The 20,648-nt window shown below is 42.9% G+C and overlaps 1 protein-coding gene across 3 annotated transcripts in view; it reads right to left on the reverse strand.

The window, feature by feature from the left end:
* Positions 1-20,648, reverse strand: part of LOC121706709 (chemokine-like protein TAFA-1) — a 115,794-nt gene that overhangs the window by 19,502 nt on the left and 75,644 nt on the right. For all 3 annotated transcript variants that reach the window (XR_006031111.1, XR_006031110.1, XM_042088677.1), the window contains exon 3: positions 3,476-3,616. Coding sequence is in view for 1 of the 3 variants with exons in the window: in XM_042088677.1 (XP_041944611.1) it covers positions 3,476-3,616 (141 nt within the window). In the remaining 2 variants the exon portion in view is untranslated. The remainder of the gene's footprint in view (positions 1-3,475; positions 3,617-20,648) is intronic.

Below are 20,648 nucleotides of genomic sequence, written 5' to 3' on the forward strand. Positions count from 1 at the left end.
TGTTATTCCTGTGTATTGCATTGTGTTAATTACTGTAATTACTGTGTAATTACTGTGGTGAATGTTAATAACAATGTGAATGTGAATATTGATTGGTGTTTTATAATTAATCTTACTAATTAATAAAATGAGTTAATATAATTATAACATTTATTTACTAAATATATGAATAGAGGTGCAAGGTAATATTTTATAAATCTATCCATAATTTATATGTCTATGTGTTTTGTTATGATTGTTAAGTAGAGCATGTAGTTGTGCTAGATCTGGGTATTCAGTGTATTGATTATTTTAAGGGACACCAGGCAAGCCTGATGCTTTTTCTCTACGAAACTCCCCCTCGTTCGGTCTGAAGCTCTTTTCCTTTTCTTTGCATCTTCCGTCAAGGATTATCGCTGCTTCTTCGCCAGCTCTGCCATTATACACACGTTTACAACAATCGCTAGCTAGTGTTTCGCTAGCCTGCCTCTGTGCTGTATGCAGGATGTAAACTGATACTGCTTCGGTCGGCGGGTACAATACACTGAACTTGCAAGCGGGATATTCTTCCTACAGGCAGTAGGGGCGGGCGAGAGAGTCTTCATTCGCCCTGTAATGAGTCATTTAACCACATACCGACTTGCGAAGATGAGTAATTAACACGAAAACATTGCCTGGTGTCCCTTTAACCCTCAAAAAGGCACATGAGTTTAAACAGCATTTTGTCGCTCTGGCCTGGCCTCTGGAGATATGAAAGTCGGCTAAATCACTAACTGTCCTCTTTTTACAATACGTAGGTCTGGTCTTGTCTCTCACAGTCCACAGAACTGTATAGATCCTTTCAATTTGTTCCTAGAGGGTTTCCGATTGGAACATTCCAAATCAATTCAGATATGTAATTGGACTAACCAGACCATGATTACAGGATTAACTTTGAATGCTCTCCAAAATGTCGACTTTAAAACATATTTTTAAAATTTTTGTTTGTCCCCAAGTTACCATTAGCTCAATGTTGTTTTCTATGCCACCGGAAATGCCTTAGGAATGCACATGTTTGTTTATGCCATAGAAAGGGACTGTAGTGAGACAGGTTTGTTTATCTTCAAGTTGTACAAATTATACAAGTACTCTTCTAATTTATCAACAGTGTTCCTTTCTCTCTTTTTATGGAGATGACAAGTATCAATATTAGCATATTTTACCATGTGCTATTCGGTTAACACGTGCTAACAACGGCTTCCTCTTACACTGACTCATGCTAGACTTGGGGGCAACCAGTGTTGATGGAAAGGGGGGATATTTGTTATTTCTCGCTCTCTCTCTCTCTCACTCCCTCCTCTTTTTGATGGACTTATTCATATTGAAGCCCTCTGTGCTGATGACAACTGTCATTTCCTTCTCCTTACATAATGAGTGCTTTCAGTTTAATCGATACAGCAGCAGGTAAAGGAGGCTTTTTCACCCTCTCACTGTGGAATACTTGTGCTTGGAAGAGTGTGAACCTTTTTTGTATCACTTCGCATCAGTGTTTCTTGACGTGATGGATAGCTCAACTCCCGAGCACAGTGTGTCTGAACTCTGTATTTATAGAACACCAAGTCTGAAACTTGACAACCGTTGTGACTTGGCTCCAAGAAAGCTCTGGGACAAAAGTGTTAGGCTAAGCTGAAGGAAACAGTGGAGATGCAGCGAGGAAAATGTTGGACAGGCTGCATAGGCCGTGTTAGCTAGCTAATGTCATGTCTGGTCACTCTGGAACCCTGGGGAGGTGCAGCACAGTGCTTCACGTTTTATGAATCTTTCATAGGAGATGTTTTCCTCATGGCAAACTTCAGGGCTCTCCTCATGTTTTAGACATATCACAAAAGTACTTTTGTTCTCCCTGGGAAAAGTCACATTGTATTATATGGGACACTGTGATGCCATATTAATAGTTGGCCTTAAAGAAAACACACTGACTGTCGATTAAAATATGGCACTGGGGTTTAAGACCACAGCAGACTTACTGTCACACTGGATGCAAGAGACATGATGGTGTGATTGACACTTAACACAACACAACATTGGTGTTGGTGTGGTATTAGTATACTCCTAGGTGTCCATTTTCAATGTACTGGGTACGCCTTTAGCATTATTTTTCAAAGTCGCTCTAAGCGATGCTGGGTAACGTCACTTCTGTTGACGTTCAAACTAAACAGAAAGCTAGCTTGCTCTATCCTCCCCCTCCCTCCCTCCCGTACAATTGAAACTCTCCTAATAGTGCATCTCGTCTGTGATTTGCTGGAACAGTTTGTTTTGTTTTTATAGGCAAGGTTTGCCCAAGTTGTTTTGTGGCTGTTTTTGGAGTCTGGGTTGTCCACAGAGATTGCATTTTTTTACAGTGATTCAGGACACAGGCAGCTAGCGGATGGTGAGGTGATGTTTGCTGTAAGTGACAAAAAATGTTTTAACCTGAAAAACGTACAGCATGATATCGCTTAGAGCACCATAGCTCATATTATAGCTAATAAATAAATAAGAGTTTGTTTTTATCTGGCCCATAAAAATGACATATAGAGGAATCTTCTTGAATCTTGCATCTGTTAAAGGGGTATCCAGTGCATCGAAAAGTGACAAAAGTGGTCATGTTCCTAAACAGTTACTCAGTGCAATACCAGGTGTTTCACGCACGCAGTGGCAATGACAGAGGTGCCATTCTCCCTATTGTAAGTCAGTATACCATCTAAATATACCATCTAAATGAGCTTGAATCCATTACTTTAAGGAAAAAAACGACATAGTGTTTCTTTAAATCTCTGACCCTTGTCAGCATCCAGTTCTCAGGTTGTTCCAATTCGCTGACTAATTTGAACCCCTTTGTGCTGATAACCTGCACCTGACACAACACCTGACCATAGATGACACAAAGAGCTCCTTCACACAGAAGAGTACAGACGCTGATTTCATTTCATCTGCGTATGCACTACGCCTTTCAGCCATTTTAAAAAAAGAAATAAAGAGGGCAATTTCAGACCTCTTTGTATTCATAATTAATGGCCTGCTTAAATCACAAGGACACAAAAGATTACATATGGAGGGCTTTCTCTTCTTTAACACTTGCTCATCGGAGTCGTCATTAGAATACATGTTATTCACAGCACATCACAATCACAAAGGCTTGGCTTATGCTAATCACTACACTGACTATGAACAGATCAGGTTAATGCTGTATTATTGTAGCATAATACATGTATGTGGGTATATAAACATGCATATGATCCCATACAGCAGCTATACAGTAAAATTACATTACATTAATGCATTAATCAAGACAGTGGCCTTGACTGGCTCAAAATGTAATACATAATTTCACTGTCTATTCATGCGTTCTCTTCCAGTCTATTTTCAACCATTATTTGTGCTGGATGGCATGTTATACTTGATCTGTCTGTAATTTGGAACAACACATGCCCCGGGTGATATTTGGATTAGAGTGTGGGCGGAGAGTCAAGCTCACCATCTACACACGAGGGCTTGTTGCGCGTCGTCCCCGCCACTTTCCCCGGCAGACAGGAACACTTGACCGTCTGGGACCTTTCTTCGATGCGGTTTTTATTACAGCACCGATGGGCCGCGATAACTTCACACGTACCTCCCTCTACAGAAAGAAACAGACAGAGACAGACAGACAGACAGACAGAGAGAAAGAGAAAAAGATATGTTTAGAAAATGTGCAATATTAATTAGGTCAAAGGCATGAGGCACATCTGGTACATTTGGTGCACCCGGAAAAGTAAGAGAATCTCAGGCAGCTGTTTGGAAATTACCGGCAGCTGGTGTTGTCAAAATATTGTGCATCCAATTTCACCATCCCTCTAATTTCACTGAAAATATCCCTTCAGATTGCTTTTCCAAATGCACTTTCTTCAGCTGGCAATGCAGTCGTCCTCCCAATGTGGATATTGAACCTTGTAAATCCTCAATTGTCAGACTCTACGGTAATTAAGATAAATATTTGCATTAAAATAGACTCACAAGTGAAGCCTTAATTTGATTAACCCATCTGGCCCGATGATCTATTATCACAGTGCTATACGGTGCATGGAGCAGTATTAAGTCCCCCACCGAGGAGCAAATATGGGGCCCATTTCACACACAGCCTCTATAAGGACCTTCCGTGTAATTACCATGTACGCAGCTTCATGATGTGCTGCAAATTGTCCTTGAAGCGTGCTGATTATCTTATCTAAATGAGACGCTTTTTTCCAGAGGTTCCCATGCAAATTGGGGCCTTGATGCTGCGGATATGAAGGGAGACCTGATGCTGCGCTCAATTCGCTCTCTGGAGCACATGCATGCTGTGTGTGTGTGTGTGTGTGTGTGTGTATGTAAACTGCACATAAAGCATTGACTGTTTCAAGAGACATGACTCAACATTCATACCAAACCTTTTATGAATGTGGAAGACAGAACGATGACAACTTGTCAAAATAAAAGTCCAACAATCGCAAAGCAGCATTGCCGTTTTTCTCTCCAGCCTTTGTAAATATTTCATGAATATCTTATAAAGTCTACATCGAATGTCACTTTACTATACAAGTTGTGAAGTATTCATAATCACTGAATTTAACACTGGGAGGTAAACCTGCGTTGTGTTGAACCTGCGCGATTCAGCCCTGCACACGCCCGGACTTGAACCCGCAAACAGCAGCACCTCGGATTGGGAGGCGAGCGGGCTACTGGCTCGCATGCCAGCAGCACTCTTGAGGCGAGTGAGGTTTACCAACGTTCCACAAGCACAGCTAAGCTAGCTGGCATCCATTACACTAGCCTACATTCAGCTGATCTGTATTTGTGTAACCTGGAACAGTTGGACATTCCCAGTAGCAAAAGATGCGATATCATCTGCAAAGGTATCATAAAACAAATACATTTTTATGAAACAAAAATGATTTGCTTGACCATGTTCTGTCTTTTTGGCACTGGAGTAGCCCATTGACTCAGATGTGACGTGATCAGGTAAGAGGTTTGGAACAAAAACGGCAATGCTGCTTTGCAATTGTTGGACTTTTATTTTGACACATTTTTGTCGTTCTGTCTCCACATTCATGAAAGGTTTGGTATGAATGTTGAGTCATGTCTCATGAAACAGTCATGAATGCTTTATGTGCAGTTTATGACAGCTGCTATGAATGTGTTAGGAACTCACCCGTCAAGTAAAGTGTTTTATTTTAAAAAAATATTGCTATTTAGGAGTAGCCTACTCCCAGTGGTAAGATAAAAGGCTTTGTGAATATGGCCCCTGGTGTCTAACCCATGCATAGCCCATTTACACAAAATAATGGTCGAATATTACTGAGGATCATTGTTATTTAAGAACATGCAGTGCGCGTAGGGCACCAAAAACATCTTGCTCATAAAAAATCATCATACCGCACATTGTGGCGGGTCTGTTATTTAACCTAGGCTACTTACTTTAGGCTGCGCAAACCACAGGCCTTTATTTTGGGCTTTATTATTTTTCGCGTTCAGTGTAGGGTATAAACAAGCTGAGAATTTAGCGGTGTTACGTCTGCCTGTCACAGACGTGGGGAGCTCTTTGAAGCTTGGGATAATGTGGTACAGTTACTACAGTAACAGTTTTTTTCCACTTTTATAAAGGCTTTGTTTGAATGCTGTTGGAACAAATAGTTGTTGTTTATAAAGGCAACTTTCTGTTGCAATATTCTGTGTGTTCTGGACTGCAGGTAACTTGTTAAGCCAGTGGTTCTCAAACTTTTTCTTTCATTCCCCACTTTGATCAAGGGTGTATTGACTGATAATAGTGGAGATAACGTGTTATCCCGAGGCCTTTGCAAGTCAGCATCTCTGACGGTAGTCTACCCTATTAAAAATATACGTTTTCGATGTCCCAAACGGAGAGCCATACTTTATTGTTTTTAACGATCTATATGCTACTCACCAAAATGTAGGCATGGGAACATGATGAAGTATCCAACTGTCGTATGTTAAATTATTGTGATTACGAGCCAGTGGTTTTCAAACATTATGCGTGACTTGGACATCTAACGAAATGCAACAGGCTCATATAGTCCTCGCATTCGCAAAATGAGGACATAGGCTACAGACTGCTCAGATAACAGGTGTAGCTACCTCCAGTTTTGCACGGTTTTAGTCAAGTTATAGGTCATAGTTGTCTAAGCCTGTATGTGTGTGTGTATGTGTATGTGTATGTGTATGTGTACTGTATGTGTGCATGCATGTGTTAGTGTGTGTGTGTGTGTGTGTGTGTGTGTGTGTGTGTGTGTGTGTGTTTGCACTTCCATTTGATGGGGGAGAAATGAGAGCTGCTGCTCTTTGGACCCTGGGAATGGAGGATTTCACTCGGTTACCAGTTTTCTTCAGTCTATTGAAATTCAAAACAATGAAGAGCAAAGCAGTGATATCATAAGCGCTGTTCAGTAGAACTTACAGCTGTGTTGGAATAGATTAAAGGCAAAGAGGAAAACACACACACACACACACACACACACAGTCAGCTTATGATATCAGACACACAGACACTTCCCCTACAGCAGCTAATATGACACCAGAACAATAGCTAGAACCTAAGGGATCATTGGTTGATGGAGTCCCCCCCCCCCACACACACACACTCACACTTCCTCTTCTTTTCACACCACCTTCCGGTTCCTCCTGTTCCTCTCTCCCTCTCTCTCTCCTTCTCCCTCTCTTTCCTACACTGGAGGAGGATTTAACTCTGAGATCCATGAGGTGGGATTGGGGGGCGACTGAGAGGGCAGGCGGCTGCCAGACTCCTGGCCGAAGCCCGTGAGTAATGGAAGAGCCACTGGAAGTGCCCCTTTCGCACAATTATAAAGCGGCCGGCTAATGCAGCCAGCGGGGCTGCTGGAGAGGGGCCCTCAATCAGTGGTGCTCCCCTTCCAGACGCCCAGGGAGAAACTCTTTATCATCCCAGTGACAGCTATCGCCCCGCGCGCGCCGCCATCCAACAATTAAACTGGAGCTCATCCGAGGACACTGAGGAGAGAGCGAAAGGAGAGAGAGGGGGCAGAAGAGAGAAAGAGAGAGAGAGAGAGAGAGAGAGAGAGAGAGAGACAGCGCGAGGTCTTCTGTTGAGTAAGCTGCATTAGGCAATGGAACGCTCACAGGCCTTTTGGAACGTGTTCATGGTAATGTCTGCCTTTCTTTCTTTCTTTCTTTCTTTCTTTCTTTCTTCTTCTAGTTGTTATTGTTTTGTTGTTGTAATAGAGAATGAAAATATGTGGGCAGAAAAAAAAGACCAAAACGTGGGAGGAAAAAAAAATCTGGACATTATCGAGGCTGCTTGCCAAAACGGCTGCAAAGTGCTGTGTCCGGCCAAATGAACTGCACTCTCAGTCAGCCAGACAGGTTTGGTAACACTTTTCCCCTCAAATTTTCAGCCCGGGCAGCTGTGCCGCTGATTAAAAGTGAAACCCATGGCCGTGTTTAACCACACTCTCTTGCCATATTACTGTCGCCCTTTAAAAGGTTAGGCATTGATCTATCGAGACCCAACGCTGACCTCAAACCATAAAAGTGCGAGGAAGGGGGAAATCCTCGGGGACCTGCTTTCAAACTGCCATGGCTGCAATGTTCTCTTTTTTACCTCAGGTTTTTTTTTTCATACTGTTCCACCACTAGGATCTTGCTGCTCCCACGGCAACTAGCCGTACGTACGCATGGCGCAGCCTTGACGCAAATGCTTACACTTCCTATTGCCTTAATGTCAGGAGGTCAGTTGTATTGCACACCTTGTAACCTTTGATTCACTTCAAGAAAACACATACACACACACACACAAACAGCCATTCACACTGTGCTAGTTTTTACTGTTTTTACTGTACGAGGGAGCTGACCTACAACACCCGCTTCCCCTTCCCACCCACACACACACGTGTAAGGTGAGTGTGTAAGCGTGACCGACTCGTAGTGTGCTCTAGGCGGTCATGGACCTCTGTCTGTGTGTGCTAGGGCCTTCATTGGCACTAACCCCTGTGCCAGATAAGGAACATGGCTGAGGGTCTCACCTTCATTCATGTAAGTGAAGAGCACACTCTTATTGTGGCATCAGCTATAGTTTATGTAAAAGCAGATTTTTCTTTTCTATTCTTTTGTATTTTTGATGAACTGATTTTTACTGATCAGTTATGTAGCAAACCAACATATTAAAAAGAAACCTCATATTAATATCAATACAATAGATCAGAAAAGTTTTCTCCCGACAAGAAGTTGTGCAACTACTTACTTAATGTTTTTTTTTCCACATGCAAACCCACATGCCTGGTGTTGCCTGAAGGAACGGACTGCACAAGCTTGCACTGCTGAGACCCTGTGGAGGGGGATCTATACTTTTGTAATCGATTTCTCAGTGGGGCTCCTGCAAAGAGTTGGCTAGCAGGTAATGAGCTGGCTAAGGTGCTTGGCACTGCAGCAGCAGAAGCCAGGTGTGTGTGTGTGCATGGTTGTTATTGTGTGAGTCTGTGTCCATGAGTATGTGTGTGTGTGTGTGTGTGTGTGTGTGTGTGCATGGATGTGTGAACTGTAAGGTCAGGTAAGCACCACTTTGTTTACCCATCAGGCTGTGTGTGTGTGTGTGTGTGTATGGGGGGGGGGGGGTTGACATTAAACCATCACGTCCAGTACCATCTGTGCTCAGAATGGGCTCCGCAGTAATGGCCCCTTCCCCACTATGATCCAGGCTGTAATGGAGAGCTACTTGGAGGACAAACGGCCACTTGGCGGCATAATTACGGCGCTCAGTTACACCTCAAAACTCATTCCGGGCATCTCTTTCTTGTCGCCTCAAGGTAATTACTGGATCATTACCTGTCTCGCTTTGTAAGTGTTTATTTATGGGATGGGTGCATTTTCAGGAGGGCTGGACTGAGCATATGTATGTAGTGTAAAGAGCTGGACCGTGCAGACCGCTCATAGCCCTTGATGTCTACAGAACACTGTGCGAAGGCAGGAGGGAGTAGGCGGATCTCCCGGCTTGCATCTCACTTAGGAGGAGGTGGACAGTATACATTCCTCGCTGGCCCCGGTCATTTTTCTCCTCCGCTCGGCGTGGTAAACGGAGCAAGGGGTCACTGGCTTATTGGACGAGGCGATTATGTTTAAGGAAATCAATGCCTCATTGTTTTCGGGTTAGGCCAAGGGCCAATTAAAATGGCACTAATGAGAAGCTGCTGTATTACGGGGAGAGTGATGGCAATGGGGAGGGCTGTGCATCTGTTTCCGCAGGAGGAGGGCGCTTAGGTATGAACAGGCCATTTATGACGCAAGTAAGTTTTGCTCTGTGTTGTGTTTTCTGATATTAATAGAGGAAGGGCCTTTGCATACAGTAATTGGTGCAAAGGTACATTCTCTGTCAGATGAACAGATGGTGAGATGGTCTCTTTCTTTTTAATGTCTTCCTCTGTCTCTGGTGTCACACACACACACACACACACACACACACACACACACACACACACACAGTTGTACAAGTGTTCAGATATTGTCTACAACACCAAAGAAACAGCTGACGAAACATCCATTGTCCACCCAAACAGCTAAAACACACAATACAGAAGCTGTTTAAACACACCTACTCCCAAATTGTACAGCCGAGCCGAGTGATCCTTTACCCTTACAACACAAGCTGCAAAGTCTAAACAAATTACACAAGGGTCTGCCTCCCCCTCATGTCAAAGTGAATTGTCAGCACTTACAATTGTGATGGGATGAGGTGAACTTATGTTCTCTCCTCTCCAGATGTAATGTCAAACAGCAGTAATGTTAACTAGCTGTGCTTGCTTGGAGTGCACCGCTCTCTAAACTGTCTTTCTTGCTAACCTATCTGGGTAGTGCAGCTTTTGGTCTTGTCTGTCTTGCTTGCTTGTCAGACACTTCCAGGGCTACAACATGTTCTGTGACTTTGTGCCTGATAAGAAGAAATTAAAATTTGACCATTATGTTATAATAAATGCTAACGGGCATCACTGTTAATAAACTGCAGCTCGGAAAAGATAATTGCATCATGTGTGAGCAGGAAATTAAACTTCCAGCAACAACCTCTGTGGTGACCAGGCTAGACAATCCACAGGTATGATAGCACTTCTCACCGATGCCCATAACCTTATTACACGGTGACTAGGACTATATGAAGTCTCTCAGTCACAGATGGAGCAAACTTTTTTTTTAGAGGATGTCAGGTGTGACTGCGTGGTAATGGCTACGGGTTTACATGGCTCACGGGTCAGGTATGAAGGCCCCTTAGGCCGGACAGACACTGTACAATTTTTCTGTCAAGCAGCAACAAAACACCTCACAGTGCACTGGCTGTGATTACTGTGGTCACACTGCAGCTGACACTGCAAGACATGCAAAAGAAAATTCATCAGACGTGCCAGAAATGCAGCCTGGAGCTGAAGCGTTTATTGTTATGTTTTCTAGTAACCAAACTAAATGGTAACTATGGTAATTCTGCCCGATTATATAGTTTGTGGATTCGGTGTCTGCCCAGCTTTGGGATTTTCTTGTGTGTCTCCAGGGAGGTCAGGACCAGATCTGGTGTACAGCTTCACTTTCATGCCTATGAGCCCATACAGAATCCCTTCAGCATCTCAAGCTGATTGCTGTGAAAGATTAGAGACAGATGGAGAGGCAGAGGAAAGACACTTTTCTGGGCTTTTTTCCCCTGACAGTGATGAGTGTGAGTTTGAGTGTAATGCTTTAGGTAATGGTGAACACATTGCATGAACCCGGTCTTTTCTTTCTCTGAGATAAAAAATGTTTTTTGTTACTCTGAACTGTCTTTTGTTTTCCTGAGCTGAAATGGATCTGGATATGGCGAAAACACCCTGTTTGGGGAATGACAATGAACAAGAGGTTGTGACCAACAGCAAATTCATGCAATCAGCTCCGAGCAAGCAATAATTAATGTGATAATTCCTGAGAAATTTAGGTAGTTTTTCTCGTCTTGTCTGCTGTTGTGCTGGATCTGTTTTATTCATGCCTTCTCTAATCGACTTTGGCAAGATCCAGGTGTGAGAGGCACACAAGCTACGCCATCACTTCATCGGAAGGAGCAGGATATAATCATGCTCTGTTTCACCTCCTTGGTGAAATATTGAAATAGGGAGGAAGACAGACAAACAAACACACAAACAACAAACAAATTTCACTCTGACAAAGGCTCCGATTTCCAGGTAGAAGCTTCATTTTGTTTGAACCATGTTGAAATGAGCAAATAATAGTTTCTCATTGCCCCCAGGTGCACCGTGTTTTTCCCCCTCTCCTCAATTTCTACCTGGGGGCTTGGAGGAGAAATGATCAGTCTCCTCGTACACACTTATGACACTCACAGCGATATTATTTTTAGAGATGCTACAAATGAGTTTTTCTTTCTGTCTGACTGAAATAGGGTTGTGTGGGATAATGAATCACGAAAAGCAGAAAGGGATGTCTCGGCCATTCTGCCTTTGATTTTGACACACCCATTGTCGATGCAGAGACAGGATGGGCTCTAATTGCTTAACTTGGATATAAAACCCCAAGTTGCTTTCACCCCTTTTGTTGTACAATTTCTTGAGTAGACTATAGCTCTTTATTAGCTAGAATAGCATGAGTTGGTGCAAAGGCAGAAAAAACAACAACATCTTAATGGGCATGTTTAAGGAGGCAGAGGCTTCAAAGCCAGTCGAGTCCAGCTGCCACTCAGCATGTATCTTTAATGCAACCCTTTCAGCGTAATACCAAGGAATTTTAGCTAATTTTGACACCCATGCGAACGTGGCGTGGCACGGTGCCCGGGTATGCACTCGGAATAATCAGGGTGCCCGCGCACCGAGTCGGCCCGCCACGAGCTGCGCTGACTGAGTCATCCGTTGGAAGCGCGGCCTCCGCCAGATGGCCCGGAGAACCGCACTGCTGTCAGATAAACCGGCGCAGCCAACGTGCATGAATAAGCAGTCACTGATAAACAGGCCTCTACAGCAGCCTGCCCCCCCAACCCCACCCTGGTCTATATAACTTTATAAACACATTTATAAATGTTTATAAAGTATCTACTAGGCATTGTAACATCCATTATCAAAATGTAAAAAAAAACATTATTATGAATCCTGATACTGCAGTGTGTAAGGGCTTAATAGTGTAATATACCTGTGTTTATGTATGCCACATATTCACTACAGTCATTGGAGTGGATTTTTGTTCTTCACAATTCTACGTCCTTCTTCTTCTCCTCCATCTTGTTTGACCTTGTTTTCAGTCTACATGCTCAGTTGCCTCTGGGCAAATATTACCTAACCCAGGAAGACAAACAAAGTGGATACACCAGCAGACAGAGCCTGAAGCAAACAGGCTGCAAACTGCGAAGTGAGAGCTCTGAGAGCATATTGTATACAGGTGAGCCGAGTGCAACGCCCACAGACCCTGCACAGGCTGAGTCACAGTGGTTCAGCTTACACTACCCTCGGGCTGCAGGCACTGTCCCTCATGGGTCAACTATAGCAGACCCTTATATATAGAGAGAGGAGGGGGAGGGGGCAAACTAAGGGGGGAGAGGGGGGGGCTCTTTAAAATAATAACACCTCAGACCTCGGGAGTCATATGTTTGAAGACGGACACAGTACATCATTGTGGATATGCAAGGCGTGTGTTTGCGTGGGCTGCGTGGGTAGTTTGTTTATTGGACTCTCTCTTTTTCTGTGTGTGTGTGCATGTTTGGGAGCCTGTGTCAGGCAAACCCATTTTTTTGTTTGTGTGGCACAATCCATTCTATGTGAGTTTCTGCATGTGTATGCATGTTGTGTATGTAGGTGTTGTAGGTGTGCATGTGAGTTTATATGCACGTGTGTGCATGTCCATGTTTGCACGTCTGTGTAGGGCGCGCCCATTTTGTTTTTTGTTTGTGTGGCACAATCAATCCTTAATGACCAATGTCACCACACTAGCATCTCGCTCAAAGGCCATACTGTGCACAGTGCCTCGCTCTCTCCCGCAGTATCAATACTTACAGTAGCATGAAATTACCCCCAGTCCAGAGGGAGCACTGTGACAAACCTCATTAACAAACCTGTAGCAAAGCCCAAGAAAATAATGTACCATGGCCTGGAGTGATGTGTGTGTATTGAACTCCATTCATCACGGAGCCCACTGCCAGAACGTAGGGGCCAGTAAAGTCTTAATGTCTCCAAGATTGACATATCTCGGCAATAAGTGGTTGGCTTTAAAAAGTTGTCGGCAGTTAGAACTTTCTGCAAGAATATGGGAAAGAATATGGTTATTGTGAAATTATGCAGACTTTAACCTACTTTTATAGCCTTCCGTTCTAGTTTTGGGGAAGGTGGGCTTTGTTCTTTGTTGGGAATCCTATGCAGGACAGGGAATCTTATTTATCGTCAGGTCAGGTGCTTTACATTTTCTCCTGTCTACCTCCAGAATAAGAAATCTAGGGAGTGATGGCTCAAGTAATCTTTCCATGTGTCTCTCACCCAGTTCTTAAATTTATGTGCGTGAGTGTGTGTGTGTGTGTGTGTGTGTGTGTGTGTGTGTATGCGCCTGTGCGCGTGTGTTTGTGTATGTGTGTGCATGCGTGTGTGTGTGTGCGTGCGTGTGTGTGTGTGAGTGTGAGCCTATGACTGACCCTCCCTTGCTTCAAATGACACAGGTCACTGAGCATAATCAAAAAGCCCAAATGGAGGCTGGGTGGAGAGATGAGTGGCTAACCTGACAATTTAAATGCCAAAGTGACCCGTCTGAAAGCATTCCTGCTGGGTATCCTGTCTTTGGGATATGGCACTACCTTTAAAGAGATGGGCTGTGAAAAGAATAGCCTGATAATGAAGGGGAAGCAAAGAGAACTGTGAGCATGGGGATGATATGCTACTGATCTAATCATCTGCAGGAATACCCTGAACATAATCTCTGTTTGCTGCAGTATTAGTGTCAAACTGACAGATGAAACAGACATGGTCATGATATTTACCCAGATCCCACAATCTACATCTGTGTCCTCTGCTGTTTCAAAGATGCCACCTTTCGAAAGGGAAGCATTTGAAGAGTTTGGTTCCAAAATGCTATATCTCCATTTCAATGAATTTTCATATTTTTTTTTTTTTATTTTGTTTTCCAGGTAATTTCAGTGGAACTGCAATTGGGTTATTGTTATTTGATTTATCTTTACTCAATCAAAACAACAACACTGCAATTTTATTGATATTACCTGAAATGCACAATTGAATAACATGAATTTTCTTAACAATGGAGTTTTGGAACCAGACTCTGCTCTCATTTGTAGTACTCTGTCTGAATCAGGATGCACAAATATGGGATGTAAAAACCCCATGGCAATGAATATAATGCTGTGAGATACAACAAAAACAGCTTTTTGTGTTCATTTTTGGTAGAGCAATACTAAGTCCTATTAATTTCTGTTGTAAGTAGTTTGTTGTTTGTGTAAATGACTAACATACTGATGTTTTCATACCAAAGAATAGGAATCCATTTGGATCAGTTACTACATTTTACAGTATTAAACTGCACCCTGAGGACAGGAACAGCCTGATGGAGTAAATGTCTTTTAAACTTTGTCTTTTTCAGTGAATAGCCTTATAGGTTTTGTTTGCTCTTCTACTTTGCTATCCCTGACCGAGGAAAACCTCCACAACATATTTTTGGAAACTTCCAGAGCTCTCCAGATAATCTTTTAGCTTTCCCCTCCCCATTCCATTCTATGTACACAGAGAATGACAAAATGATTGTTTCTGCCGACAGACAGCACCATACCCACAGCACACTGATATTACATTGAAAAAAAGAATACCCAGACTGCTCCTGTAATATCTGACATGGTGACAGCATATTATGTACACAGACCCGTGAAGGTGTGAAAGTTGGTGCTAGAAGCGGCATAAGATCAGATGTGTATGAGGCAGCCAGGATTTTCCTCTCTTAAAAAATGCTGGAGACGGCAATTAGTGTCATGCTTCAGCTCCAAGTTCCCCCACCTGAGTCAGAGCAGCACTATGCCGCTGCATAATGACTGCATCCTGTGTTCTGCTGACCTTATTCCCCGCCCGTGTTCACTTCAGGAAGAGAGAGTCTTGGGATCACATACGCGATTCATTATTTATTAGGCATAATGCATCAATTGCCACTTATCCGCTTCAAATTATACATGCACACTGAAGCTCCCTGCCTATGTGTGGGGAAAAAGAACGAGAGAGAGAAAGAGAGAGAGAGAGAGAGAGAGAGAGAGAGAGAGAGGGTGCTTCGCGCAGTGAATAATCTGCCCACTTACGACTAAAGTGGAACATTGGGGACTAGCATTGTTTTGCATAACAGGCGTTCATTTGTGCTGGCAGTTAATAAGCTTCTCTCTCTGTATCTGCCAATTGTTTTCCACACAAGTGTATAGTTATTTATGTATTTATTTATATATTTACATTCTTTGCTGGGCACTTAATGCAGCTGAAAATGGGGGCTGGGAAACGCTGTGGCCCCTCAGTGTTTCTGCGGCCCACGGAGTATCCACGCCACGCTATTGCCATTAGCCGCGAGTGAGAGATAGCTGCCGTCCTTTTCCTAGGCGCCTGGCATAATTGGTGGTGACAGTCACACTTGTGGTCCCTCTAATGTAGAGTGACAAGAATGAGTGTCTGATAATACCAAAGGCCTTTTCACAGCCCACAGTCTGGCCCCATACACTGTGTGAGAAATCAGACGGCCGTGCGTTTGAGAAAATGTGGGGATATGTTTTCATAAGGATGTGCTTTTTAAAGCCATGGCTCAAACTGTCAAAATAAAATCCTAAGCCGAAGTTATAATCTTCATGTAATCACCAGCACTAGAATCTTGGTGCAGAACTAATTTGTTCAGGCAAGATTTGACAGTCACTTTACGGTCAATTTTTCACTTTTTTTATTTGGAGACACTCTTAGATGGTGATCCATCTTGATCACAATCAGGTACAAAACGAAGATGAAGACGAAGAGGCCAGCAACTGCAAAGCCTGCTCAGAACTGGGTTTAGTGACGAATGTGACCTTGCTCTCTGTGCTAACAAGACCTTGTTATCATGACGACTTAACTCACAAGAGATTATGTCCACATTTCTAATACTTTTTTCCTCAGCTATACTTCCATAGTTGTTTTATGACTACACCTCATAAACCAGCCATTTGGATCTTGCAGGAACATTTATCAACCTTCAGGCATTTTATGGCATATACCACAAGTGCACAGCTAAATGTAATGCTAAACAGCATTAGCCTCTGAACCCAGTGTAGTAAAACAAAACTCTACAAAAGATTTAAAGTTATTAGATTTTAAATATTAACACTGAAAGTGTATTTTAAACTACCTTTGTGTCACTGCCTCGCCTTGTATTTTAGATCTCCCCTGAAGCTTTGAAATCTCTCCAGTTGCCCGTAATTCTCTTTGGCTATTTGTCATGGCCATTACTAGATGGAAACGGAGGGGATTGTTGAAAAAGTAATTTCAAAGTTCAGTGACATAGAATAGATTGCGATTGTCCTGACTTGGACTGTGGCTAATTTATTGTGTGTTGTGCCGATTTCTCGCCCCCCATGTATGTGGCATTTTCTCACCATTTAGCTCTTGCAGACCCATTTCAGAAAACCATTTCCTTGGTCAGACCAAAAAAGTAGTTACAGTAAACCCTAACACGATAGTTGATAGTGATAACACCCAGTGCATCATAATTTAATCATTATATGGCGGCACCAAAACAATGCAATTTCCTGTGCTCTTTCCAAAGCCTGGGATGTAGGCAGAATACAATCAATTACAGTATGAGCAGATGAACAGTACATCATCACTCTGCAAGCAAGTAAGAGAACTCTAAGTGCTCAGACATTTCACACAAAGTAGACAAGGAAAAATGACATAGCAGACTCTCCTCAGAGGTTCTGGAAAATATTCCACAGTCTAAATAACAGTCTGTAAGATGCTATTTGCCTTGTGCAACTTAAGTTGTATAGATGTTTCTAGAATATTAAACTTTGGGTTACTTCTCCTTGCATCACTGTGGGTCAATCTGCAACTGCATAGCTTCAATAAATTGCAACAACAACAACAATAGACAGATATATTATCAGCTAGCTAATCTGTCATGTTCATGAAAGGTAAAAAAAAACGAGAACAGAAGACAGAAGAATAATAGCTACTGGCTGCCTGTCTTAATAAGACAAAATGATAATATATGGAAATGGACCATTTTAGAGTTCCTAGTATTGTATATAAAAAGTATGTGCGCTAACACATCTCACATAGACAGAATGATTAATTTCATATTTTTATCTCTCAAAATTTCATTTGCATTCTAAAGTTTCAGTGTACCAACTGCAGACAATGGGTGGCAATGTGGCGAATTGGACATATCCAGCACCAGCTCAACTCTATAATTAATTAATGTCAAATTTTATCATATCACTTCTAATCTGTCATACATGGAAATGACCTTCAAAACATCTATCGTCTCTCAGACTGATTGAAAACAGAGAGGGCTGTTAATAAAGAAATAAGTTCATTAGGGAGCCAGATTATTGCAATATAATGTGCGCTCTGTAAACAGCCATGACAGGAATTTGATGAGCTGTTTTTAGAAACCTCAGTGACAAACTACAAGCTCTTCTGGTGTGCTTATTACAGTGATGGACTGTGATTAATATCTACACCAAATCAGTAGACTATCCTACCGTGCAAAACATACAAGGGAAAGACTAGAGTGAGAATTGCTGAAAGGGGAATGGTCAGGCTTTTTAATGCTTTCAACTGAACTAACTTTCATATACACCACAGCCTAATATGCCAATGGCTGCAAAGATTACAGAAGTGACAGTTAGACAGATAGGTCAAGATGGCCCTCGAATGACCAGAAATGGCCCCTTCTCAGCGGACCCTTGGCCTTTCATTTCCAGGGATGTTAATGGCAGTTCCAGTCGCAGCCTTAGTAAAGATGAAATGTGAACTCCGCTCACCTAATCGCTCTCGGCTGCATACACCTCTAAATTTGATATGTGCCATCAGTGGGGACTGTGAAATCAGGTGGCTGAACATCAAAGTGTGACAGGATCCGCCACGAATGCTAATGTGTCGATGAGGCATGGCCGCAGAGCAGAAGTGTCGCCAGTGTCACTGGCTGAGGTTCCCTGCCTGTGAATACGCCAGTGAAAATGTTCTCCGTTTGCCTAAAATAGGCTGCTGCAGTAGCTTGTCCTGCCCTCTTTGACACGTCCATTTCTGCCACTGGAGGCCAGGTGTATCCTGAGTTCCACCCCTGTACACTATTCCTGATGCCCTACTGTTATATTTTATAGTGCAGCACCACAGGTTGTGGGCTGCTGAACTACCTCCTCACCTCCACTGTGCCTCATTGTTCCCGTGCTGAAGAATCGCATCAGGAGTCCCCAATTGGGGATTCCATAGGTGCTTTGTGATTAGCTCCCCACCCACTTGGCGCGAGAGTGCCTCCAGTAGCACTGCGTCACTTTCTCATCCCACAATCCACTGTTTTGCCTTTCTTTCTCTTTTGTGTGTGTCGTGTGTGTGTGTGTTTTCTCCTCTAAAGGTGGTTCAAAGGGCTGTAGAGATGGTATCTGCCGTCTCCTTTTTCTCTCGTTGATGAAGTCGCTTGTTAGCCGAGGCTCATTTCTTTGTCTCCGATTTCCTCTCTCATTAGTCCCTGCTGTGGCAGAAAATAAGGGCCAGCGAGCGAGGGAGTGAGCGAGTGAGCCGAGCGGCCTGAACCCTGTCATGTTCCAACAGGCCGGACTGGTCGCCGGACGGCTCCTTATTACTCAAGGTCAGTCCACCCAGCCGTCCCTTTCGCACCCTACCGCAGACGAGCCGAGTCGAACCACACAACTGCAGCTAACAAAGGGTCTCTGAGACGGGATTTACCCTTAAATGTCACAGGAAATGGTGATCCTGTTGAGTTTTTACATTTACGTATTTTGTTGTAAATGTAAGTGGGTTTGACCTACACGCAGGTGTCAGTTTTTTGGGCCTGGTGTTAGGATTGTTTGCGTTTAAAGAAGCGATAGCCCAGTGTACTATAAATGACCATTTCAAAATTTATTTCAAATTCAAAATTTATTTAAGGGATGGTAAGGGATGTAAATAATATTTTTTATTTCTGTGCGCTCTCCAGTGTACAAGAACATGGCCAGCCTAACTGACTTATGGATTTCACAGTTAAACGTTAAAATTTAACATCTCATAAACACCAGAAATTGATTTGGCCTGCTGTTGTGCCGTACTGAAATGTATCACTGCACACTTAATCTCCTCTCGAACTCATTTGTACATAAATGTATTTTTACTGCCTTGATTTGTTGGCACCTATATCTATTGAACATGAGAAAAGACAATAACAGTATTAATTTGCCAGCTGTTATAGACTTGCAAATGCATTTATAAATCGCTATTCTCAAAATACTGATTCATTAAGGAACAGATGGCTCTCTGAACTGTGGGTAAGAGAGACGGCAACACTGTGTGAGCTTCTCTAAGCTTTCCTTCTGCACACATTGCGTTCCTCTCCTCATCACCAGGTTCTTGAATCCATCATACACCTATTTTGAGGAAACACTAATAAAGAGACAAAATTGTCAGTTCAAAGAACAGACTGTTACCTGGTCTCATTTTCAAGTACTCCACAGACAGTCATTTTCCAACCTATGATGACCCAGATGTCCACGTAAACAACCCTATAAGTCAAACTTATTCCATTTTCACAAGCTTCAAGTGAAATGATCTTTCTTACACATAAAGCCTCTTAGGGTGTTGCAATCAGGATTACTGTATCTGAAACTGGACAACCAGCTCAGGAAGCACCGAAATATATTCAGCCTTTATAGTAACTTTGAATGGTCAAGGCAGATGTCTCCTATCTACCCTCTTTAGAGTGCTGTTGTTGTTATCATAGGTGCTTGGTAAATATCTCTTCTTTCAGAGACACTGTCTGAAAAAAAGACTCAGTCTTTGCCTTTTTGAGATCTAATTAATCAACTTCGTGTCCTTTGCTCAACAAAAGCAGCGTGCTCTCAGAGGGTGCCTCGCTTTGTTCTGTCCTTCAGTCACTCGTCTCTCATCCCTCCTTCTGCTCCCCTCTCCTCCACTCTGGTATCTGTCGCTCCGCTAGGCAGAGCCCTGAAAGGTGGAGTCATCACAGGACCCCCCACGATCAGGTGCCATTATCAGCTAAAGCACGCGTATACTCACAGTCTGCCTGTCCAAACTGCCATCGCTTGAAAAAAAATAGGCTTTCATTGCTATTCCTGTCTACTATGAAAGAGTGAAAAGGTTAGAGAGAGAAAGAGAGAGAGGGGGGTAAGGATGGCAGTTTGGTGTGCCACTTCCTTCATCTATTGACATGGGAAAAGCACCTGAATTCCATTTACGGTCACCATTACCGGGTCAACCTTATTGCAGTACAGTATCTTGCAGGGTGTCCTAATCACAAAGCTATTGACGTGTCTGCATCCCTTAATGAAGCTGCAGGCATGCCCACAAGCCATCGGAAAACTTTAATTAAACTGTTACAAAAAAAACCCCAAAGGAAATCATTAAAGGTGTTGTTTTTCTCTTTTATTTTTATTATTTTTTTTGGAGTTACTCGCACAGGGACAGTTT

The sequence above is a fragment of the Alosa sapidissima genome, chromosome 4 (assembly GCF_018492685.1).
Source record: "Alosa sapidissima isolate fAloSap1 chromosome 4, fAloSap1.pri, whole genome shotgun sequence".
In the NCBI taxonomy this organism is placed as follows: Eukaryota; Metazoa; Chordata; class Actinopteri; order Clupeiformes; family Clupeidae; genus Alosa; species Alosa sapidissima.